Source organism: Sphaerodactylus townsendi, linkage group LG09 (genome assembly GCF_021028975.2).
Source record: "Sphaerodactylus townsendi isolate TG3544 linkage group LG09, MPM_Stown_v2.3, whole genome shotgun sequence".
In the NCBI taxonomy this organism is placed as follows: Eukaryota; Metazoa; Chordata; class Lepidosauria; order Squamata; family Sphaerodactylidae; genus Sphaerodactylus; species Sphaerodactylus townsendi.
In genome coordinates this window covers 86,785,481-86,812,235 of record NC_059433.1, presented here as the reverse complement: position 1 = coordinate 86,812,235, position 26,755 = coordinate 86,785,481, and the positions used below count along the sequence as shown (strand labels likewise).

At 38.4% G+C, this 26,755-nt stretch overlaps 1 protein-coding gene across 6 annotated transcripts in view; it reads left to right on the top strand.

Annotated features, from left to right (window-relative positions):
• Window positions 1-26,755, top strand: part of VPS13B (vacuolar protein sorting 13 homolog B) — a 382,095-nt gene that overhangs the window by 62,042 nt on the left and 293,298 nt on the right. For all 6 annotated transcript variants that reach the window (XM_048507301.1, XM_048507297.1, XM_048507302.1 and 3 more), the window contains exon 17: window positions 8,660-8,841. In XM_048507301.1, the coding sequence (XP_048363258.1) occupies window positions 8,660-8,841 (182 nt within the window). The remainder of the gene's footprint in view (window positions 1-8,659; window positions 8,842-26,755) is intronic.

Sequence of the window (26,755 nt, the reverse complement as noted above, 5' to 3'; positions counted from 1 at the left end):
CTGAGCTAGAACAGATGTTGAGGTAAATAAAAGTAAACAGTGTTAATATATAAAAAAGAAATAAAATAAATATTTTTGGCAGTAGTGTCTTAATGATTAAACTGGATTAAATCCTTGCCTTTGAACTTTGTTTTGTTCATGATTTTATTACAAAAATATTAATTTATGCTACGAATCTCAATAAAAATAATTTGAGGGTAATGAAGTAGAAATAAATGAGTGCAGCAGCCGCATTGTTAAATGAAGTGTGTATGAAGTGAATAAAACTCCAGATGAAATGCATCAAATAGCACTTGAACTAAATCGAAATCAGTGTGAGGACTGAGAGCTGCATTGAAGTCATGCAGTGAGTGGGAACTAGTCTGGTAGAATAACCTGGTAATGTCATTAAGCTTCTGCTCTCTCTCTCTTTCTCTTTTAAATTATACCACCTGCTTTATTTGGATTTTGAGATTTCACATTCCAGAGGTGCTTGAAGTACACACATCTCATCATACATATGTTCTATATACACAACAGGCCATAGTTTTTAAAAACAAAGGCATTTTATGAACTGTTATGGAATCCCCTAGGTAGTGTGTTTTGCGTTAGTAGTGAAAATCTCAACTTTATTTCTGACATAAATCTGCAAAGTGGCTTTCATTTTTCTAGTTTAAAAGTAATACCCAAATTATATATATCCAATATATGGTATTACTATAATATTTGCACTTTTCAAACTGTATTTGAAGAACTTTAGGTAACATACTTCATTGCTTAGATGTAATAACATCATTAGAGATGGCAATATCAACTGAAGCATTGAAATCAGTAGTAGGAAATACCACTATAAAATTGGCTACTTAAGTACATGCAACTCTGGAGTTCTGTGATTGGAACTCCAGACATAACATTTAGCCCTAAAATGCATTTGGGGTTGGGGACTAAGATGGAAAAGGGCCATGGCACTGTGGAAGGGGGAATTAACTGTTCTCCTCTGCACTATTTCCCTAGTCAAAACTGGCTCTTCCAGAGTAATTTAATTGCTATTATAGGTAAAGGAACACAAGCACAGTATGAGCACCTTTTATTTTCACACAAGGCCTTAAAGTAGCTATGGAAGAAAAGAATTATTTAAGAATGGTTTTAGGACACTTTTTGGAAACTGCTTTGAGTTGTAAAGGAGAAGCAGTGTACAAATGCCTCAAAAACATTAAAAGTAAGCATCAACAGTTGCTTTTTAGGACAAAGTAATATGTCACATGTGATTGGCCATCAGAAAGTAGGAAACTTAAAAAAATGCTGATGGAGCAGACAGTGCAAACAAGTGCTGCAGATTACACAATATCATTAATCTCTTTCAAAATTAATCTGATTGCTATGTGAATATATGTGTATGCATAGAAATGTAGGGTATGCCTGTATTTCAGATTCAGTGAGAACCATGGTTCTTCATCCAAGAACAAGCTTCCGAAGTCCATTTTCCTTGCTCTTCCCTCAAATGTAGCTTCGATATTAAGGACTTCCTGATTCCCAACAAAACATTGTTGGCCATGATATCCAAATTAGACAAAAGAACATACTTTGGCTTGTCACCTACAAGCAAGTATTAAGTCACAGTTTTATTCTAGTTTGCGGACAAAGGTTTGTTTGAGCCAGAGGCCTTAGATACCCGAACAGCACATGAAAGGAGGGAATGGGAGAGTGTGAGTCTGAGGATCTTCAGTCTGGGTTTAAGCCCAGAGGTGGGATCCAACCAGTTCTCACCATCTCTAGAAGTGGTTACTAATTTTTTCTGAGTGCCGAGAAGGGGTTACTAAAGCAACCTCCCTGCCCAATAGGGACTGGAGGTGTGTGTGTGCGGCGCCGCCACTGTTTGAATCCCACCACCATCGGAACCTGTTATTAAAATTTTTGGATCCCACCACTGTTTAAGCCTGGTTATGGGACTCACCATCTCCAGATGTTGACATCAAGGGAATTTAATGAAGAAATGGACTAGATGTACTGTATCATAGGCCCCTTCTGCACATGCAGAATAATGCACTTTTAATCCACTTTCAATGCACTTTGCTACTGAATTTTACTGTGCGAAGCAGCAAAATCTACTTGCAAACAGTTGTGAAAGTGGACTGAAAGTGCATTATTCTTCATGTGCGGAAGTGGCCTAAGTGAAAAGGATTCCAAGTTTGTAGCCTGCTTCATAATTTTTTCCCCTTTTTTCTCCCCTGGCTCTCCCTTCTTGCCTAGAGTTCACTCCCACTTTTTCCTCCTTCCCATCATAGACTATGTAGATGTGTATAGAGATAGCTGATTCTACATCTTATGTACCAATTGTTTTTTATTGCTTACTGAGGAAACTCACACTCAGAAATTGTGGAAAATATATAACTTCTGGATTGATTACTTAAATAATGTGGTTTATGCATAATTTTTACCTTTTAAATTTAACATCTGTGAGGACCATTGTGTGAGTGCAGGAATCATGTGAAGGAATCTATGGCCTGGCTTGTATTTATATCGTACTCCACAATGTTAAAGGTACATTATTTTGTGCATTTTTGGATAAGAAGTAGAAATGACCAAATTTGGGATAAATTTACAATGTTTCTTTTAATTTTTTTTCCAGATAGGAATATCTGGCTTTGATTAAAATATATTTCTTTCTGAAATGTGTGTGTTAGAAAACTGTTTAATTTTGACCACTAAGGAGGGTCTTCGAGGCTGAAATGCACTTGGTTTTAGGTTGTAACTTGATATTGACCTTAACTGTGTATGTTGTACTGTTAGTTTCTATAAAACTAGAAAGTTGCATTTTAGACATGTAGTGTCTTTAAGTGGTTTATTTGTTTACACTTTATAATAAATATTTGGTTGTTTTTATTTATGTAACTTAACTTTTGTGAATAGTATATATTGAGTTTGGGTTGAATTTGTTTCCTCTTTTCCCTATTGCTTGTCCTATTGTAAGTGAACTCTGGCTGAAATATGTAAAGTCTTGAGTAAAGATAGCAGCGTGAAATATAAAATATGCTCCAATGACTATTTTATTTGATTAAATGGAAGAATCATTGGGGGGAAAAGCATGGATACATTTTGAGAAATACGATTACTGCTGCATGGCTACTAATTGCAAAATACTTGTAACAAACCAGTGCTCCCCCTATAGCAGTGATGGCGAACCTTTTTGAGGCTGAGTGCCCAAATTGCAACCCAACCCCCACTTATTTATCGCAAAGTGCCAACCCGGCAATTTAACCTGAATCCTGAGGTTTTAGTTTAGAAAAAAACAGTTGGCTCCCTCTTCCTCTGTCCCACCCTCTCGAGCAGGGGCCAGCCTGCTGTAGCCTCCAGCAAGTCCCGCTAGCATCTCTGCCTCATCTGTGCCCCCCCCCCCTTGGGCAGTAGCCATCCAGAGCACAGTCACCAGGCCCACCAGCCGAGTTCTCCTTCCTCACCGCAGTGCGCGCATGTCGTGCTCAGTAGCCCAGGCCAGCCTAGCTGTGTTTGTGTGTGTGGGGGGGTGATTTTCTGCCCCCCACATTACGACCTCTCTGTGCGCATGCCCACAGAGAGGGCTCCGAGTGCCACCTCTGGCATCTGTGCCATAGGTTCGCCATCACTTCCCTATAGATATGTGGTTCTGGAAGTGCTGGCTGATTATGAAAATGGATATATAGTAGTTTGCAAACAACTGAAAAGGCAGGGGAAACACCCACAAGCTTTCTTTGTGCAAAGATGGTATCCATTTATAATCTACTGGAATAGAGTTAAACCAGAGGAGTCTACTCAATTTATATTTCCTATATATTTTTTGAAAAAAACAGTTGATAGGTATGATTTGACTTATGATATACAATGAAATTATTAGACACTCTTTACCCTTGAGTTTCAGAGATAGCTGACTGATAGGTAAATTGGTTGTTTAATATTTGATTACTATTGCATTCAGCTGTGTGATATGGTTTTATAAGTTTTTTGATGTTTAGAACAATAATTTAAATTGTTTTTTAAAAAAGAATTCCCAAACTAAGATGGTCTTCAGTACTTTCGGACAAAGGTTGGAGCACTAATTGGGTTTGTTCCAGTACTCATTCAGAAATTTTTAGCTCAGCAGTATAGTCATCCTTTGCTTGTTGTTGCTGGACTCAAGCCCAGAAAAAAAGACAACTTGCCCGTCCTCTGATTCCAGGTTTTTTCCCCCCCCATGTAGTCTTGGATTTTCTTCTCTGCTCTCATATAGTAGATAGAGTTACAATAATTTTTCCTCCTTTGGCCTTTATATGCATTGTGATCATGTAGTATTCTTTGTAACAAGGATTCTAAATGTGCAGATGTAACAAAACATTTTAAATATCTTTCACAATGGCAAGGATGCCAGTCATCTAGTTAACCAGTTATAGCCAAGGGATCATATTCTTGATTCAGTTTCATAATCAGGTTCTTGAACTAATTTATTGATTAAAAATTAATAATAATTAAAACCAGATGACATCATCTGAATGTTCTGAAGAACCAGTCTTTTAACAAAAATATTTGATTTTGCAGCCCAAATCATTCCCCACAGCAGATTTCTCATGTCAACAGCTCCCTGCTTGTGAAGAACTAAAATTACCAGATCAAATCATTCCCCACAGCAGATTTCTCATGTCAACAGCTCCCTGCTTGTGAAGAACTAAAATTACCAGATCAAATCATTCCCCACAGCAGATTTCTCATGTCAACAGCTCCCTGCTTGTGAAGAACTAAAATGAGTCCTGGGGCAAAAAGGGACCATTGAAATGTGTTTTATACACTGTTCTATATTTAGCACAATAAATCTTCAAAGAGAGAAATATGGTTATGCACACAGAATCATGACTACTAGGTAATGTCCAAATACAGACTAGAAAGAGGGAGATCAGATCAAACTATTAGATTACAGTAATATAATGGCAATTTATTTGTGACACTCCAATATAAACTATTTATCCCCACATTACAAATCTGCTCCTGCAGGAGGAGTGCCACCCCATCCAAACCAGGAGATAACCTGTTTCCTGGGTCAGACCTTCACCCTACCAGTAGTATCTCCATTTTGTTAGGATTAAGTTTCAGTTTTTTATCCCTCATCCGTTCCAAAATTGCCTTTAGGCACTCTCTCATAGTTTCCATAGCATCCCTGGGATCTTCTGGTCGTGCAAGATAGAGCTCAGTGTGCCATCTGTATATTCGAGGCAGCTCAGTCCAGATCTCCAGATGACCTGTCCCACCGGCTTTACAAAGATGTTGGGAAGCATGGGGGCCAGATGGAACCTTGGGGAACCCTGAAGACCAAGGGGCAGAGCAGCAATTTTTCAGCACCAGACTCTGAAGGTGGATCTTCTAGGACCATCACAAAACAGTCCCTTCCACTCCCAATCATGAAAGTTGATCCAGAAAAAAAATTGATCCATCAAAAGATACCAAAGAGATCCAGGAGAATTAAGTTCATGAATGGAAGCAGAACAGGAGAAAAACCATACTCTGTCTGTCTTGATGGTGCTTGAAGAAGGTTTTAGAAAGGAACCAACTCAAAAAATTGAGGAATTAATGTGCCATTTTTATGCACCTAGATTTATACTTCTGCAAGTAGGGGAAGGGCTGAATTTGGCTTTGAAACAAAACATGATGGTGTTGAAACAAAAGTGCAGATTCTGGCTGCCCGTTGATAAAATTTTGGTTGCACTGTGGTTGGTGCAGCATAAGGATCCAAGACTAGAGAAAAGTCTGGTAGAATATTGGAAAATTTTCAAAGATTTTCAAGTTCCTATGATTTATTTACAGTCTAACCTTGATATCTGTTGTGGATGCTAAAATATGGTTTGTGCTGTGATACCAGATTAAGATTATAGCTGATACTATTCAGGATGGTGGACAAAATATTCCATCTCAGTTCCTTTCTCATGTTACCATTATGTGAAAAGTCAGCACAAAATCCTGTAAATTGCAGTCATTTGTTTACAGAGTATACAGAATGGTGGAGGGGGCAGATGCATTGGCACAGTCTGGCATTGTTCCCCCAGCCCACCCACCACCCACCCCCATATGGATTGGGCTGCCCATGTAGTTTTTCGAGACGACAAAAATAGAACTTATGCCTTGAAATTGTGCTGAAGACCATACAAATGATTTGGCTTCTGACAGAGTTAAACTGATATATGATGGAACTTATAGATAGGCATGCTGAAATGAACCAAGGAAAACTTTGCATATGTGCTGACTTAAAAGTCATCCAGGCTGTTCTTCAGTTCTGTTTTCTTAAAAGTAGTCACTTGGTTCTAATACCAGATTACTGGTCTTGTTTTGGAAAAAATGAACTAATCTGATTTTATTGTACAGGATATGAGTAATACAAAAATTATTTTTTTGGAAATACTTGGTAGGTTCCAGCCTTACATTTTGGGACTCTGTATAAACCTGCGGAGCCAGCTGCTCACTGCTATGTTCTTTCAATCAATAGGAGGTGTTGATTGTAAAGAAATGGGTTGCTGTTTCTGAAGGCTGCTAGTATTTCATAGCAAGCTGGTGAACATGCTTGGTGTGGTTATATTGTACCTTGGCTTGGCAGATCAATTCATGCTTTCCTCCAAAAACAATAATTTGAAGTAGTTTAACAATATGACAGATTTAACTAAACACTTTGACCCAGGCTGAATTAAGATGAGTAAACTAGGTAAAACAAGAATGTATTTTAACATAGTTCTGGCAGAGCAGAATCTTTTTCACATCATGGCACTACATAGCAAACATAATCTTCCTAAATTTATACTAGGGTGGTTTTTTTTTTCCAAATTGAGTTTTAGTATATGACAGATCTCCCTAGCTACACTAGGTTTTATTTCACTCAAGAGAATGGTAATTAAATTGATAGCTTTTTAATCTGTTTACCTATATGGGCATATGTTAAGACATCTGTTTTTAAGGGCAGGAGCTGAAAAAACAGCTATTTGGGTGGTTATATCTTCTAAAAATACCTTTAAAATTAATCCACATAGTAATTTTATGTTACAAGTGAGTAATCAAAATTGTAAAGACAGTAAACAATACGGTTCTGTTTGGCTTAAAAATAATGGTAATTGTCATGTATGGTTGGTTACCTTCTGATAACGTGGAGAAGTTCTCACCTAGCCAAGGGAGATCTCTAAATCCAACCCATTTTCTCTTTGCTCTTATGTTGGTAGCTGCTAATTATTAGAACAGTTGTCTCAAAGCATTTGTTTATATTTCAAAAGTACCGCAATAAAAATGCAATTATAACAGTGTTTCATCTTTAGCCAGTTGTAGTTAAAAACTGCTTTAAGAAACATTTGCTGCACACATGGTACTGTAAAACATACTTTCTCATGTGTCCTGCTGCCGAGTGTGTAATATTTTCGTTAAATTCTTTCTTTTTGCTGAAAATTGATATCTTTGTCTCAAGGGAAGCATTAAAAACTACAGTAGGTTTGAAATTTGCATATTGTTAAAAAAAGTTTCTATTTAATATAGTGTTACTAGCCATTGGGGAACTTTTTATGTGCAAGCTGTAAGTTTAAAAGTCACTAGTTCATTACAGTAGCTCACATCACATCAGATGAGTCCTATTTCAAAATGAACTTATTCAGATTCCTCAGTATAGATTATTGTTACTTCCCCTGCTTTTTAAACCAATAAACCCCTTTAAAGATTATCACATTCACTTTTTTTGTATTTGAGAAAAAAGTTTTTTTATTACATCTGCCTCGTAGGGTTGGTGTTGATGCTGATAAACCATCACTGTGTCCAGTATTAAGGCTATTGGAGGTAAACGGAGCTCCGGGGAGCCACCACGGGCCTCCAGGCAGAGCCACCATGGGACCCAGCCACCATGGCCTTCCAGACAGAAATTCAAATAGCATCAACACCTATTTTATTGTAGAGCCACGTGGTGTAGTGGTTAAGAGCAGGTGGATTCTAATCTGGAGACCTGGGTTTGATTCCCTACCTGACTGGCAGAGGCTTATCTGGTGAACCAGATACATTTCCGCACTCCTACATTCCTGCTGGGTGACCTTGGGCTAGTCACAGTTCTCGGAGAACTCTCTCAGCCCCACCTACCTCACAAGGTGTCTGTTGTGGGGAGAGGAAGGGAAAGGAGCTTGTAAGCCACCTTGAGTCTCCTTACAGGAGAGAAAGGTGGGATATAAATCCAAACTGCTCCTCTTCCTTTTCTTCGTAGTTCTGCCCCAAGAGCATAAGATAATCATATAGGTTGAGCTGCTCTTGTGAATGATTCAGCTGCTGTTCATATTGTTGCAGTAGCAGGAAGTTCTTCAATGCTTAATATTGTATCAGCTTTTTACATTTTGGAAACCTTTTACAATATGGGCAGAATGGAGGAGAAATACATATCTATGTCTCAAAGGGAGAATAAAAATCCAAATTAACTTTTAATTGTTGAAATAGAATGTTAATAACAATAGCTGTACATTAACTTGTGAAGTCAGTGAAGTAAGAGCATTATGAGAATGTTTTTGATTCAGTGGCCCTATTAAATACGAATATTGGGGTGATGACTAAATGTGAAAGCTACGTTCTGCGAAAGTCACTAACTCTTCCCTGCATATAGTGGGGGGTTTTGGGGGGACGGTTACCCCAAATGCATTTAAGCATCTTTTATTTATCACTTTTCATGTTCTAGGTCCAAGTGGTCTCATGTTGCATTGAAAGAATGTATCTTTGAGCTCCCAAACCTGACAATTCAAGCAACAAGAGCCCAGATGTTTGTACTGCGAACAATTTGGCAGAGTTGGGCTTATATTGGAAATGTTAATTCACCAGTTGTAAATGAAGCTTTGCTGAATGAAGTCTTTCAACCATCAGGTAAAGACCAGGTTTTTTTTATAGCCTCTGTAGTAGATTTGTTATGTGTATCCCTATGTGTGGCTATTTCTAGCAAGTTGGTACACAGGAAACTGGTATATTTTAAAATCCCACTTTTAAAGCACGTTTAAATTGGAAGACAGTTTTTGGTTTAATACCTTTATGCTTAAAAACTTGAGGATGAATCAACAGGTTCACACACAGTGTGAAACAGACTTCCCTCTGTGATACACCTCTGAAGATGCCAGCCACAGATGCAGGCGAAACGTTAGGAACAAGATCCACCAGACCACTGCCACACATCCTGGAAAACCCACCAGAACCAGTGAAAAATTATTTTTCTTACCATACTGCTTAGCATGTTATCCTCAAGTTCCTTTCCAGTTTTCTTCAGCCTCTTGGTCAAATATGGATGTGTTTATTTCAGGCATATTGTTTTCCTTCAGACAGTAAATTATTAGGTTGACTCCCAAATGCTGTTTTGAAGTGTTAAAACTGGCAGGACTTGTAGATTAAGTAAAAAAAAAAGTAGCAAAACCACAGTTTACCATATAAACTTGTTGGCATTCTGGATATAAAGAAAAATTAATAATGGTCAATTTATTTTTACAAGCAGAAGAACTAATTTTGCAGAGCAGATTATAGGGTGTTAATTGAAAGCGTGTAAAACTGTTTCTCCTCAATCATATTGATTTCAACTAGAGATAGGATTTTTAAAAATCAAACCACTTACCTTGAATTGGTAACATTTATGTGCTGCCTCTCCAGACTTGCTTGGAGCAAGCTCATGGTTAAAACAGTAAAGACAACAAAGACCGTGATCAGTAAGAATAAATAAAAACCAAAATTAATATTAATAAAAATATTACTAATAAAACACCCAATAAATGATAGGGTATGATAGAATGTGTATGTTTGTGCTTCACCATCAAGGTAAATAAGTATGTGTGAACATTTGTAGAATTCGTGTGGGAAGTCAGAGGCAGAACTCATTAGTCAAAGTGGGTACAACATACCAGAAGAACAGAATGTAAGGGTCTGTTACTCCAGTCATCAACAAGACTCAGGAAGAATTCAGGAGCTTTATTGGTACTGTGTCATCCCAGGCTCAGGTAGCCGAAAGTGGGGTTTCGCTCTCTGACCCCCTCTATATAACTTACAGTCTAGTTCAACCGCTGACATCCCCCGACCCTCGCATTCCCGTAATATCAGCATGTGAAAGACAGAGGGAACAGTGAGAATAACAGTATTGTTTGGGCGGACAGTTCATTCCTTCAGGAAGGCAGATAAGAGTGAATGTTAAGCACTCTTAAACAAGTTACATTGCAAGCAAGGGAGGGAGGGCTCCATAGCCTTGAGCAATGATAATGACTGAGCCATCTGCAGCTGGGGAGTAAACCTGTGAACTGCCAGGCCTGGAATGGTGCAGACCTGACACAGAGGTTGTCAAGCAGTGGTCATGGGATCTGGATGAAATTATTAGGAAAACTAAAGCAAGGACCAAGCCCTCTCAGAGACTGAAAGGCCCAGACCACTTTCAGCACAGGTGTCAAACTCGCAGCCCTCCAGATGTTATGGACTACAGTTCCCATCATCGGGGATGATGGGAACTGTAGTCCATAACATCTGGTGGGCTGCGAGTTTGACACTTATGATTCAGCTTTTGAGGGCCTTAGAATAAGAATGACACATAAAGTTGCAGAAGTTACCAAACGCCAAAATATTAAGCCTGAGGTCTTATTTGCTTGAGTTCCAGTCCAAACGACCTCCTGAACTCTCCCTGTCTCTGGAAAGGATCTTGGCTACTCTGAAAGTCCTGGGAATTCTGATATTTTGTTGTTCCTCTTTTGATACTGGATTCTGCTGGTAAATAAACTTTATTTTTGTATGCAAACATCAAAATGACCCACATTCACAAGGATTGCAGAACATTTATGCGTCCCCGAGCAACGTGGAGGAATGATGGGATATAAATGTAGGGACAGATGGATCTCTCCATCTCATCCACTCAACCAAAAATATGACAGTGTAATTGTAGGACTTCTTTTTGAAGTACCAAGATTTAATTTAACCTTGTACTGTCTTCTGACTTTTGCCTCCTATCACTGGTAGATGGTGTGACCATTCTTTTCAAGGTATATACAGCATTTAGAAATATCAAAAGGTAGATTACCATACTTGCATTCTTCTGATTGCAAATAGCTTGCTAAAATGTCTTCTGGACATCATTTTGTGGTGAAGATCTAAACAAAACCCATTCTTCAGTGGTTAATTCCTGTTGCCTTTTTTCCTTCTTGCCTCTAAAACTAGAATCAGGCTTCCTGAGTACATCCCAAATCTAGTCATGCTAACTTGTTTGATCGAGATTTTCACTATGAGGTAACTATGAAAGAACATCATATTGTGCCAGAAAAAAACTTGCAAGTCCTGAGTCTCAGTAAGAAAGGCATAAGTTAAATGAGTAAATAAATAAATGATGGTTATATCGTAAGAAGGCAAGACTACTAGAAAAGACAGTGATGCTGGGAAAATTTGTAGGAGGTAGGAAAGAGGAAGACCCAAAATAAGATGGATTAATTCAGCAAAGGAAGCCATAGCTTTCAGTGTGCAAGACCTGAACAAGTGTGTCACAAGTCAGAAATCATTGTAAACTTTAATATAGCATAAAAGTTATTGCCAGTGTTCCAATAACACTTTATCAATAGATGTGCTTTAATAAGATTCAAAAGGGTGTGACCAGTGGTGGGATCCAAAAATTTTAATAACAGGTTCTGATGGTGGTGGGATTCAAACAGTGGCGCCACCCCACACACGCGCCTCCAGTCCCTATTGGGCAGGGAGGTTGCTTTAGTAACCCATTCTCGGCACTCAGAAAAAATTAGTAACCACTTCTAGAGAAGTGGTGAGAACTGGTGGGATCCCACCTCTGGGTGTGACTCTGTGTGTATGTGAACAGGATGTATGGGGATCGCTGAAATGCAATAACTGAACTGTATCCTTTACAGATTTGCATAATCAAATACTGATTAGTATAAGGAAACCAAGCATAGGAAGTCTCTGATTGGAATCTCACCTGAGCCATGATCTCATGAACTGCCCTTAGTCAAGCCATTTCCTTACAACTATACGTGTGCCATATAAAAATAGTTTCCTACTTTGTATGGTTGTTAAATGTCTGATATGGTGATATAACATACTTGGAACACTCAAAGCTACTATTAGACATGTAAAACAGGTGTGTGTGTGTGTAAATGAAATTCTGAAAAGTGCATAGATTTAAAGAAATTTAACAAAATGCTATTTTGACATATTACTGTCTGGTGTGTACCTGTGTTGCTCATCACAATTTTTAGCTATAACTTATGAACATTTTTAGCCATAACCATGAAATTATTTTAAGTTGCATCTTAAAATAAGCAGTATATGAAGAGTCTTATCTCAAACATCTGTGTTTTATAGGGTCAGTATTTTTTATTAAAGAATTGCATTAGTAAAGCTCATTGTTGGAGTTTTCCTAATATTATTATTATTATACATAAAGTGTTTGGCTGTAGCCATGTATCAATATGCCAGAAAAATCTAGACCCAGTTGCACGGAGGCTTTGTAGAAGCTGAAATTTGCTACTGCATTTTCCCCGTCCTTTTCAGGTAGTTCATAATTTTGTTGACAGTCCAGTTCTATTAATCTGATATTTTTGGAAGATTGCTTGCAGACCTTAAATTTCTCTGTTTAAGGTGATCAAATAGGCATTTGAATCCCTCATGTAAATGATGTATTAAAGTTAAAATAAAATCTACTTTCCAGAAAGTAACTACAAAACTATTTTATGCAAGACTTCATGTGGGATACCTTAATGGTTGAATAATAAATTTTACCTCATAAAAATGAAATTCAATAATACAGTAGCTTTCTCAGCGCAGTAGCATCTGGTTAAATCTCAGGAGAGTCAATATTTTCCAACTCATTAGGATCATGTCGTTCTGTATGTCGTCAACATTGACTTAGCCAAGCTACCTTTACTTACATAACCACCAAACTATTAAATATAGGTCTCTTGTGGAGTGAAGTCAAATATTCCTCTTATTTTCCTTTTGCCTTGGAAGAAGAGAAGAAAATGTACATGCTGTAACATTTAAACATCTGGTCAAAACCACATCAGGGTAATACTGAGGAAAGTAACAGGATTCAGAATTCTTCCCAGGTGTGCATATAAAAAGGGTTTTGGAGTTGCTGCATAGTTCTTTAACCACTTAGGAAAAAAAGATTGAAATATAGTGATTTGCTGTTCTTAATGCCCCTGTTTGAAATCTGCTTTCTCTCCCCCTCCTCTTTTGAAAACATTTCTGAGTTCAGTTGTAATGCAGGTTGTTGAGTTTTAATCATTTCCTTCCAATGTACTGGCTTGGAATGTGTGTTCCACATCATACAGCCAAAGCTGGTGCTCATTTTGTGCACTGCAAGTTTTGATTTTAAACAACATACAGTCTGAGTGTAAGATTGGTTTCTTCTGTGGAATGGCTTGGCTGGGCTGAGAACAACCTGCAAAAGTGTGAACATTTTTGTTGTCTTCTGTGGATCATTGTATACCATGGAGTTTTGGTTTCCATGTTAGCCTTCTGTGTTTAATCTGGTATATTGTTTTTACCCTGCAGTGTCCCCACAGGTGTAGCATGCCGTGTCAGAGAAGCAGTCATATCTCACCTCTCAGATGGCTGGAAATGGCTGCAGGATGCCTGTCAATCAGCACAGGACCCTTTTGTATTTCTGAGGCACTCCGTAGCAGCCTTGCTGCAGCCTGCAAAAATGAAAGGGTGTACAGAATAGTAGGCAAGGACTACTGAAAAATTTTAAATCTACGGTTTAAAGGATTTCTTCTTTTGTTGGGAAGAAAGACTAGCCTTTTGGGTAGTTTTCAGGGTTGGGCACTGCAAGTACAGCTAGCACCCTGCACCAGCCAAGAGAGGGGGAGGAAGTTGTTTATTTTCGTGGCTCTTGATGTTCCTTGGCCTGGACCACGTCCTTCTGTAAAACCAGATTGTTCGTCAGTGTTTTGTTTTATAAAAAGCCACTCTTTTTGTAAAAGAGCACAACTTTGTCACAGAGTCCCACAGTGGCAGCTTGCCTTGCTTGCAGTCTGATTGTGCTACTGGAACTACAGTTAGCTGACTGAATTTTTGCTCCTAGATGTCCAAGACTGATACAGATATTCCAGTTCACAACTGGAAAAATCCTGTGGCTGATTTTAAAATGACTGCAAAGTGGCAGCCAAACACCACCACTACTACTACTGGGTTGTTTGGTTTTTTTTGCAATTCTGTGCAAGAAATATGCACTATAGTATTGAGCCAACATAGATGCTGACCACTGTGTTAGCTTCAAAGAGTTGCTGTTTCAAATAATGGCAATGGAAATCGCTTCAAAGGAAACTGAGTCAACTGATTTTTTTCCCAAGTCTCCTGACATTCTAGTCTTGTGCTTTCTTTACCTGTTAGTTTTCCCATGCAAAACTGAATAGTTGCTTTGTATCGTTTCTTAATCACATTCTGTTCTGTATGAATTATCTGGAGCACGGAGAAAGGGAGAGAAGAGAAAAGGAAAACTATCGTTTGGATGCTACTGAAAACAGAGATTTCAGTCAGCAGTGTGTGACTTATGTGCCTTTCCCTTCCTGTTGCTGCTCCTTTGGGATGGGGCCCTCCAGGAACAGTATGAGTAGGAAACTGGAGGTCGGCCATAGGAGAAGGGGATCTGCCAAAAAATTATCCTCTCTTGCAGGTCCGGAAATGATGAGTGGTATACAACCAGTTGCAGTCTGACACTTGCAGTTTTGCTTTTCTGCTTAAATGATACTTGTTCAATTCATTTTTATGATATATGAATGGCTTTGAAAGATTCTGCTTTGCTTATGAATAAGGGTGGCTTCTTCCAGATATTCACAAATGAAACCAGTAATTCATCTGAACAGTCATTTACAGTTATGTTTGTATAAATACAGTAGATATGGTATAAATATTAGATTATCTACTTCTTTGGGAATTAGTGCAATCCTGTGCAGATTTACACAAATGTAGACCCACTGGGTTTAGACTGGGGTAAATCTATAGTGTTGAATTGTTTAGGGGGTATATGAGAGTGTGTGAACCATAGGAAATAAATTGCCTCTACTTACAGCCAGATGTGTGGTCAGAGTGAGTCCACTTTCTTGGCAGTCTCTGTCCTTCTTGACTACTAATTGGCAAAAAATCTGCCTTTTCTCTCAAATTGGAATTATCCACTGAATGTTCTTGCATGATGGGTAAGAAAAATAGGATCTTTTGTTGTTGCTCTTGGGCCATCACATTGTGCAAGTAGCTTAGGATGTTTTTCAGCAGCTGCGTCTGATTTGGATCTGGCATTACTCATCCAGATCTTTGTAAGAAAGTCCTGACTGCTGTAATTTACTTTGAATGGAACTATCTTTTGAAAGTGTTCAAACACTACAGCTTGTGAAAAATGCATGAACTTTAAGGATTATATTACGCCTTTGATTGTGTTTCTTACATTCTGCTGGATGAGTTCTGCTCTTAGATCAGACCAAGCCCTTCTAGCCCAGCAATTGGTTTCTCACAATCGCAAGTTCACTTTCCTTCAGCCTCTCTGGCCATACAAGCTATTCTGAGGTATACTTATGTGTATAAAGTTTCTATTTAGCTAGGATGGGTAGTTTTGTCCACATCACCTTCTCACATCTTTTTTAAAGGGATCTAAGATCATTTAAGCCAGGGGTAGGGAACCTGCGGCTCTCCAGATGTTCAGGAACTACAATTCCCATCAGCCCCTGCCAGCATGGCCAATTGGCCATGCTGACAGAGGCTGATGGGAATTGTAGTTCCTGAACATCTGGAGAGCCGCAGGTTCCCTACCCCTGATCTAAGCTAATGGCCATCATTACAACTTGTTAATTATGCTCAGAGTAAAGAGGTACTGTCTTTTGTTGCTTGAATCAGCTACCAATCAGTTTCATTTGCTGACCTTCTCCCAGACCTAGTAGCGTGAGAAAAAAAATCTCTTATTTTCTCCATATCAATATCTTCTGTATTCAATCTATTAGTCTCTCCAGTTTCCTGAGTTTTGTACTATGTGCTACCTGAGACTCTTATTCGTTGCTTGTAGTTCTTTTACGCTGCTGTTCTGAAAAATTGAATTATTTACAGGTAATATATTACATGGCTTTTCTATAATTTACAAGTGATGCAAGTCCTCTGTTTACGGGAATGGCACTTGTTTAGTTGGGTTTATGCAAGTGGAGGATTTATTCTTGTTAAGTGGTAAAAACAAAATATTCCTACAAGTTCTGAGCCTCTGAAATGGGGTAGGACTAGCTTTCTCATTCTACCTATTTTGTATATCCCTTTCAACATAAACAGTCTTATGGTTAGTTCCTCTGTTTAAAACTCATGTAAGAACTGCCTCATATAAGAACTGCTTTGCAATACTGAGAGAGTGGTATAGTTCCTTCAGTAAAGTAAGTACAGTACAGTTACTTGAGTTAAGGTAAATCAGATTCTCTAAGCTCTTATATAGCCTATAACTACCACTGGTAATCTTCCAATGCAGAAGCCTCTTCTACAGTTGCTATTGAGCTCCAAGGACTCTTTTTTGTAATATATGCCGTAGGCCGTTCTTGGGGTGCTGAGCCAACATATTTTTCCCCTTTGTTTTATTTCCTCTTTTCATTCCTCCAGCGTTTTTTTTAAAAATTCCTATGAAAGGGTTAACCTTTATTTCAAATACCTGGATATTTAGATTGTCCGCATACTGTGTGGTCACTGGGTGGAACTGTTTTCCATTGTTTCTATCACCTCTTCCTCCTCATTTTTCTTTCTATGGTATGTTCTTTAGTGTATGGATCTGGTATACGTATTTTCAAATTGGAAGGCAATGGCATAACAATGTGATTCATTTAGACTGCAGAAGTTGAAACAATGTCTGTGTTGTATTTCAGGCACATTTTCTCTGAGTTCTTCTGTATACTAGAGATAAAGACTGGTCCCATTTAACAGGAAATTGCTAACTTTAGTGCCATTGAAAAGAGTTGTACATAGGTACTCTTCATGTTACTTGCTAATAATTATGCAGCCAAGTAATCTTACTTATTGATAAATATCTAGTCTAAATATCAGGTACTAGAATAAATGTTCATTTGCCAGTAATCCTATACAAACTTAGTTGGGAGAAAGTCTCATTCAAATCAATTGGTTGGATCCTATGGATCTGCGGTTCTGTTCTGGTAATGTTGACACAGTGTCAGGAGGGAAACTCCTTTTGCTAGAGAAAATGCTGTTTTTATTGGAACAGATCTGTGGAATCCAATTCATGGACCATATTTCTGAGTAAAAATTTCATAGGATTAGACTACAAGCTTCATGGCACCATCTACTTTTAATTTTATTAAACTGTTTACTATAGAACATTAGAATTAAGTTTTGGACAAAGATTTCCTAGGTACCGTGCTGCATGGCCAATTGGCCATGCTGGCAGGGGTTGATGGGAATTGTAGTCCATGAACATCTGGAGCAACATAGGTTGGCCACCCCTATTCTAAGTAATTCACCCCATGTTTCTTTCAGGATTCTAATGAGACTAAGACAAACCTTGTATTCTTCTGGTTAGACTTTTTAAAATCAAACCAGCTTATTAAGCATGATCTCATACTGTTCTTGCAATAACAATTTTGTACAAGCCAATTTAATCAACCTTCTAGACATTTATGCAATTTCTTTCTAGACATTTATGAATTTCTGAACTCTGGGCAGTTTAACTTCAAAATGTTCGGTCCCTTGTTCTCAGATACTTACTAAAAGGGTGTTCCTGTAACTTGCATCTGTCTAGTTTAACTACAGCTCTTCTTCTCAACTTGCAAGCCTTCTTTTACAGCTGGGAATCTTTAGGTTTCCATTGTGAGCCTTGGGAAGTAGACACCTTCCCTATCTCTCTTGTCTATGAATTTCTCCCTAGCTCCTTCCATCTGGATGTTATTGTTTTACATGATCATTGCAAACCTGGATCAAAATGAACCTGGGTATAAAATGTAAGCACTAGAGAGTCTGGATTTTCAATGTGTTTAGCTTCTGTTTTTTGCTTAGGATTTTTAATGTTTCTTTTTAAATAACTCATATGTGGCTGATTTCACATAAATGACAGACTCTAGAGTGGTAAACCTATAGACTAGCAGCACACAATTCAAATTATAGGCCTTTTTCTACCAGACAGAATGGAGACCTTGCAAGTGATATTACAAGTTTTGTGTGTAGTGTGGTTGCATTGCAAGTGTTCCTGAGAGAAATGTGGGTAACTATCTTAGTGTGATGCATTTCAGTATTGAATTAATTTCTAAAGGAATGTCTGCTTCTTGTTTTGAAGATAATACTGTATTTAATGTATGCGTGGCATGTGAGAATGATTATGGAAATAAGGGTATGCAATCTGAGCTCTATTTTCAGTTTGTAATGTAGTACGGCTTCTGTTAAAAACCCATGTAATCTAGCACCTCTCCTAATAGAGATATTAATGTTCTTCTTTAGGGTAATGATCTCTTCCATCTTGAACTGTCTCCTCTTTTTGTGAGCAAGAGAATCCCATTTGTAGCTGTAGATAAATTGCATAGAAGATGGTTCCTTTGTCAGTTGAGTTTGACCTGCTACTTCCAATTCCTTATCATTGCTTGTGACAAAACTGTTTCTGTTTTTACATCACCTTTGAAATGTGGCCTGTCAGGTCTTTCTTTTGAAAGGAGCATTGTTGTTTGTTTTTCTTATAAAGTGGTTTAAATACTGTTTTAAAGTAAAACAAACCATTTGGAGAAACAAAGTATCGAGACACTTACAATTTCATCCATTATCCCAAAATATAGAAATTGTGACATAAAGGCTGTCACCTTAATTTGCATTTCAGGTTAGCTGTGCCAGTGTGCTTGGTTTATGACTTAGCTCCATCCAGGTACAATTTCTTTTTCTCTTTCTTTGATCAGCTTTTCTGTTGCATTCATTTCATTCTACGAACATTTCACGTCAGCAACTTCAATGTGTAACACACCCTTATTTAACATTTATGTAGCACTAAGCTCACAATTTTTCCTGCAATCTCAGCCTTCAAAAGAACAGAATGGAAAGCACAAGGGAAGGTATTGTGATATGAAGCCCAAATTGAAGCGTACACGAAGGGTCTGCACAAAGTCCATAATGTTTATATGGCTAAGAAGTTAAAATGGCTGGACGTGTGATTCCTCTTTGTATTCATTCCATTATTAACATGTTTCAGAGATGCTACAATATATATATTTTGGTGCCATACAGCTGCAGTTTTTCAGTACATCAGTTAAAGCAAATTGAAACACAGTGCTTGGTTGGGTGAACATACCGTGGAGTAAGACTGCATACCAGTTTCCATTGTATCTAGCAGATTTTAATAACATCATTGTTTTATTCAGTTTTTATCCTGCTGATCTTTTCTCCACATACATGAATGCATTCAAGCGCAAATCCATGAATGTTATAACTGAAGTGTGTAGAAACAAAAAAAGATCACATTTTTATTATTCCTTTGCATTAAAGTAATGCAAACTCAAAACAGTGGTAGTACACTGATTTAATTACTAAGAGATGCTAGAGATAGTGTTTACTGGAGGCAAAGACGTTCTCAAAGATTAAGCAGTTGTGTAGGTTCCAAATAAGTAACAGAGCGCACATTTCGCTAACATAAGACATGGCTTAATTTCATTAACTGTGGTCTAATATGTTGTGCATCCCACTCTTGGTAAACCACAGTGGCATTTACTGGCTATTGCTTCAAAGCACTACTGTTTTTCATCCTTTTTCATTGACCGAATGTGTCATAGCAGCATTAGCTGAAGTCTGGAAAATAGTTCTCAAGGCTTTTGTTTTAATGAAAAATTTAACATGTAGTGCACTTGCTGATATAATCGAGTCAGTGGAATTTTCAAAAAATCTTTACTTAATGTTTTTTGAATATGAAGCAATAACGTTTTACGAAGTTGCTTTTGAAAAGCACTCATTGAAGTAAAGTGCAGACGGATTAGAAGGGTCTGTTTGTAACAGCAATCAGCAGTGATCATGGTATACTGTTACAATCACCCTGTAAAATAGCCTATATTTTTTAAAAATGGAAAAGAGACGTTGTGGCAGAAGGGGAAGCATCCACGTATGTTATGCCTGAAAGAGGTCTGGAGCCCCTTATGTCCTGAGATTGTTTCTCCAGCTGTCTTGATGAACATTCGTTTTCAGTCTGCAGCTTTGACTTAGCTTTCGTTTCAACTTTGTTTAAAGTAATTATGGTTATGATGACTAGAGAGAGATTTAATTATGATGTTTCCCAGACTCCTGTTCCAACAGAATACATTCAAGAACTAAACAATTTATGAAATACTTCCACTTCTTTCCACTTTTTTTTTTTGAGAGTGTAATACAGGCAGGCTCATTTCTCTCGTCTCAGCTACTGCTGTCCTGCCTGCCATCTTCTAGCACTTCTGTGTCCTTGCTGAATTGCCTGTTAGGCGTGTATGTGTGGGGACAGTCTTCTCTCTGCTGTTTCTTCATTTCTTGTACTCTTTCTAATGAACTCAGGACTAAACTACACATTGTACTGGGAATGTATGATCAGATTATGCCATCTGTACTCTAAAAAAGCAGCCACAGTAATGGGAAGTTTTGGATCACTGATTGAGCATGAAAATTCTAAGCCCTCCCCAAGCCATTTCCTTCAGAGTTGCGGGGGGGGGGGAGCAAAAGAGAAGTGCCATGGGAGTGGAGAGACCGGTTAATTCACCATGCCCCAATGCTGAAGCCCTGATCCAAATCCCTCTCAACGGCTGCTTTACACTCATCTTCTAACATAGCCTTTATTCAAAAACGTGGAAAGGAGAAGTTGTGGGAAGAGGGGAAGTATAGATCCTGTGCTATAGTTTGTCTCTAAACTTCTGGAAAATCTGATGTGTGTCTACCCTGACTTTCTGTTGAAAAACCTGCTTGATTTCCTTCAGTATTCTTCTTGAATGCCTACTAATATGTTGGAATTTCAGTGGTGATTTCCATCTTTCATTGTCAGATGGTCATATTCATTTCTTCTTCTTCTTCTTCTTCTTCTTCTTCTTCTTCTTCTTCTTCTTCTTCTTCTTCTTCTTCTTCTTCTTCTTCTTCTTCTTCTTCTTCTTCTTCCAAATTTTTATTGTTGTTGCCTACTAAATGATATCATGTTTTGACCTTCATTGGGCCCTCCCTAAACTCTGCCTCTGTAATTTGCCTGCACACAACTTGTCGTGATGAAATGTGATCTCTGTTCAGCTTAAAGAGTCTTTAGTGCATTCTGCCTGTGCATTGTGCAGAGACTGCAGATGAGAAGAACGTTAAATAAAGGTTGAGAGTGTATTAAGGCACCGTTGCAAAATTTAACCCTAGTACACCGCGGAAAATCGTTCCCAAATCACTTGGTATTTTGTTAGTTGCACTGGGCAATTCTTCTGATCAAACTTTATCGAAATATGTAAAAAAAAGTTTAAAGACCAGAAACTTTTCTTTCAAACACTAATTTTCATTAAGAAATTGAATATACAAATAATGGTTAGGCAGCACAACATGTGGAAGAAATCTCCCAAACATTTATAAATCCATTAAGTGCAAGCTTGAGTCCCACACAAGGCAAAGAGAAATATATTTTGGCTTTTGGAAAATTATAAAGAGGAATAAATGCGACTGCAGTTACATAATGGATGTTGTTCTTATGGATGAACAATGAAACTGAGTGGTGGGTAAAATTTCTGTAAAGAAATTGAAACTTCTGGATGTGATCACAGTACACATCATTCCGTCTGTACCCAGTTAAAGAGGACCATTCATACTGAGTACATTCTCAGAATGACTTCCTGTGCAGTAGATGTGAATACCAGAAATTTACCTGGAATACCAGAAAGCCAGCCAGTGTTTAGCAGGCCTACTTGCTAGCTGCATTCCTCAATGAGAGCACTCTTTTTCTTGTTGTGGCCATGCTCGCCACAGCTATTCACCAGTCTTTGTGCAGCCATGTCATAAGCCAAGCCAGTGGGGGGCGGGGGCGGGGCGGCAGGATGGTCATTTGGTCTTGGCCTCACATTTAGAGACTTTCTCGTTTCTTTGCTTTTGGCATTCATAACCTTTGCAGCTTGTTTTTATGTGCATCAGGTGTGGCCATTTTTGTTTTGTTTTAAATATAGCCTCAAAAACTGGAAGTGACTCCGTTGTTGCTGGACATCTGTGAGGGCCTGACCCTAAGCATGCTATTATTACATATTTTTTGCTGGGGTTATCAGCTTTATCAAAGGGTCTTCTAGCTACACTGGAAGTATTGTTTACCTTCAGGTTTTTTTGCTTGCTCTGTGGATTGTGGAGACCAACATTATGAGTTGGATCAAACAAAGTATGAACTCAAGGTTGTTTATGAGTCTTTTATCAATCTTTCACACTCTGCACCCTTTCTTCAGCAGCACCCGGAAACTTTCATGGTTTCCAATGTTTCCCTGCCCACTAGTTCTTCCCAGAAACTCACTCAGACTTCTGAAAAGCCAAAAGTAGGAATATGGAAACCCAATTTATGTGGTTCCATGACTGCACTAAAGACAGGAGGCTGGGTGAAATGTCCCTTCTGCTAGGCTTACCACCATTGGCACATGACCCAGATTCTGAAGATCTTGTGCAGGGCTTCATCACTGTATGGGCTGCATGACAATGTGTGCAAGCATATGCTGCAATATCTGCCATCATTTGCGGGGATGGGTGGGTGGGGGATGCAGGAAAGCTTAATGTCAATAGGTGTCTTCCCATGGTACTTTTTAAAGTTCAGCCTGTGGTTATGCAATCTCAGACTGTCCTTCTAGATTTATCCACCGAGGTGTTGCCGAGACTGATGCCTGTTGGTGCTGTCCGACACCTACAGCCAATCTGGTCCACATGCTTTGGGGAGGCCAAAACCACATATTTTTAGCAAGACTTTATGGCTTGGATTAATCTTATCTGCCCAATTGTCCATGTGGGGAAATTGGACTTTCCCTCTTCTGCAAACAGAGGCATTATTTTGTCTGAGAAACTGCCTGGTTGGATATCTCCCACTATGTACTAGAGACTCCAGGGCCAGATTCTTCCAGGAATGATCAGTGCTGACATGGCTGTTGCTGTGTAATGAGCTACATGATGACTTCTTGCATAGCCACTGTTGCTATTTTCCTCTACTTCTGCATAACAGTCAAGGCATAGCAACTTATGAGGCAGTCTACTATCTCCCTGTGTTGTTTTATAGAGATGGAGTACTGTAGACATCTCATGTCCTTGGAGCAGGGATTTTGGACCCTGGAGGTTTCTTCACTTAGGAGGATAATCAGAGAGTATTTCACAGGTTGGGCATATTGTCTCAGCTGCCTTCCTTAAAAAGTGCCCTTAATTTTTGGCCTTTTTTTTTAAGGCTATATTGTAATTGCGAGATTCAAGTATGAATTCAAAGCTGTGGAAATTTACACAATCACCTTACCCCAATTTTAAACTCACACAGGAAATCTCTCTTAATTTGATATCAGGATCATGGAGACTTCTGGGTATTTGCTTTATGCTGTCCTCTTTTCAGCAGCTTAAATAAAATGCAGGAGCCTCTTGAATAAGTCATGTGATTGCGTAAATCAGAAAAGAGAAAATATGACATAATTACGACAAATGTGGCAAAAATAGTATAACTAATAAGAGGTTCCACGGTATACTTATTTTAACGAATTCCAGTGATTGGAACCTCTGAATGCCAATACAAATAATGGTAACATCTGTCAAAAACCAACCACTAGCATGAAACCCTTTTAACATTTTGCACATAATAAACTATTTTATATATAAACTACCTTATTGTTTATATTACAAACTAAAAAATATTCAGTCTTTTTCCTGTATTCTAACAAAAACTTTAATAAGGTAGACATTGCATTTAAAAAATGACACAATCCAGCAGTTATTTTGTAAGGCCAGCATAATCATAAATTTACCATCCATGCTTTTCCAAAAATACTAACCCATATTGTTCTCTCTGGACCTGTTGCAGGGATGATTAATCCAGCTGCTGAGGTCTCCCTTTATGCGTTTGATGGAACACTTGGCTTGCTAGGCTACAGCTGTGTGTTTATGTGCAGTGCACACCTGCAGGGGCCTGACAAATAGCCGTAGTATGCACGGTATACAAAATTACCCTGGCAGTGCTGCAAATAAGGAAGTTTCTGTTTTTGAAGTCCATATGTGTGAGAGCTTGAGATGCCAGCTGGGGTATTTATGTTGCATCGCACAGATGTAAAACTGCCAACTGATTTTATACCAAATAAAGGCTAATCTTTTTATACATACTTGGTGTCAGAGTTATGAAGTGGTGCATAAGAATGTTCTCACGACTTAAGCGTCTTTTAAAATAAAAAGCTGTCATTTAAAAATGCTTTTAAGAATATGTGAGTAGAAAAATAAGGACCAAAAATAGACTGTCGTTTTTTGCGTAGATCCTATAATACAGTGTCTCAGTGGCTTATTAATGATGTATAGTTATTAGGTGCGAATAATGATAAGGATTTGATGTATTTTATGCATATCCAGTATATTATGGAAGCTTTTTACCTGCAGGTCACTTCATCTCTGCGTTGAATCCATTTTATGAGCTCTGAATTGTGAAAGCCAAATGTGTACTGCTACTTAAACTTGAAAGCTTTGCCTTCCTGTTTTGAGGAATATAATTTGTAACAGATTGAAATGTACAACCAGACAGACACTGCAAATGTTTGGCATTATTTTAGAAAATCAAACTTATTAAATATGCTTTATTTTTTCAGAGAACAAGATCTGGATCCTTTTTTTTTTTTTTTTTGGAATGAGCACATAAAACAAATGTGTGTTAAAGCAGTAAAGATGGAGTCTAGCTTCTGTAGATGTTAACAGCCAGTTAGACATACAATGGATTCCCATAGTGTTAAGTAAGATATAATATATGAAGTGACTTATTGAATGGGGGTGGGGGAGGGCTTGTCTTTAAAAATATGATTGTTTCTGTACTGTCTTGTAACTGTGTACAAAGTCCTGCTGATCGATCTGAAAGAGTTAAGAGCTGAGGTGTGAGCACCAAAGACCTTGGCAAAAAAACAAAACAAAAAACCACCCCAAGATCCAGAATCCAGCAACTTCTGGTGAACTTTGAAGGGACAGCCAGGTCCTGGGACCAGGAAAGACAATGAGAACTTACAAAGGAAACCAAAGCCAAGTAGAGTCATGATGGCAGTCAGGTAGCCCACATAGGGGAGGCAGAGAAGGCTATGAGGAGTGAAGGATTAGCACAAGGCTCAGGACAGAGAAGGCTGGAAGGGAAAAGACAGAACTTTAATGTACTAAATAAGTTCCTCAGGCACCAAGGCCAGAACCAGACATCTGGCAAAAATGGGATTCTTAATCCTACTTAGTTTCTGATATATAGAGGTTGGAAGAGGTGCTCAACCCTTCTTGCATTTGCTAGTTCTCCTTTGAATCTCCCCCCCCCCCCAAGCTGCTGTTCTCTATTTAGTTTTACTTGGAGAGTCAAGCTGCAAAGGAGACTTGCAGGTGGGAAAATGTCTATTTCCCTCCTCCCCTCCTAATGTAGCAGATGCAAACATGGAGTTGGAAATTCTGTGATTTCTAACTGAAAGCCCAGTTTCATACTATCTAGCAAGGAAACAAAATGAAATAAGGTGTTGCGTACTGGAGGCCAGATATAAGTCGCTGTCTTCAGCCAGAAAGTTAATCCATAACATCTGCATAATTGAGTGTTGTCTTATAGATGACCTACAATTACTTATATTCCATGTATGGCAAGGGCAGTATTATGTTCCTAAGGGCATTGGTTTGGGAACATAAAATAAGATAGAGAACCATAATTAGAACATGAAATTAGTAGATTCAGAGATTGTGACCATGCTCACAATATATGTTGTCAATACTTGGGCAGGCACCACAGTTAGGCAGGCATTTGTAGCTTCAGAACTATGTTGCAGTAATATTAAAAAAGTACTTGTACTCTTATACTGTGAGTAAAAACTCGCAACAGTTCTAAACTGTGTATTCCATATAGTCTTGCAAGTAAAGGTTGCTTCTTCAGGCAGGATCGTGGCTTAGTGAAATGGAAAGGGATAGTTCTTCATGTAGTCTCCACAGAGCTAATTTAGGAATTTATAGAGTTTAAGCCTGGGAACTGATACTTTCCCCTTTCCCTGTAGAGGGAAAGTCCATAGTATGTGTTCATGCTCCTAGAATAAGAGAAAGCACCATATTTCTATTTTCTTATTATTTGCACATTGAGGTATGGAATTTGAAGGAAATATTCATATGGGATGCATCATTGTGCACTGTCAGTGCGCAGAGACTAAATGCAGAGAGACTCCAAAAAGTGTGCAGTCAAAACCTTTTGGAAGGCACTGATAACTTTGCTTGGTATTATTTTCTGGATAGGTAAAATCTTATTGTTTTCTAACTTCATTCCCTGTTAACTTCAGCCTCCCGCCCCACCCCCCACAATTCTTTTTATAAAATAGAACATTTGGACCTCCTGTGAGCCATTGTGCTACAAAGATGGCCAATTTAGTTAGTGACAATTTCAACACCCTTAAAACAGTTTTGACTTCAAACAGTGTAGCTACGACAGCAAGTTACATGTATACAGTTGGAAATGTGTACTTCTTGACTTATGCACAGATGTCTTTCAATAAAGCTGGCCAGTAATTTCTTCAAATTGCTTGGTTTATCAGCAGCACATGTAATCAATCCTAGAGTGCTTGCTCAAGTCAGGCCTCCAAATGCTTCGATTACAGACGCAGCTGCAAACAGGTGAGCAGGCAGAAAGTAA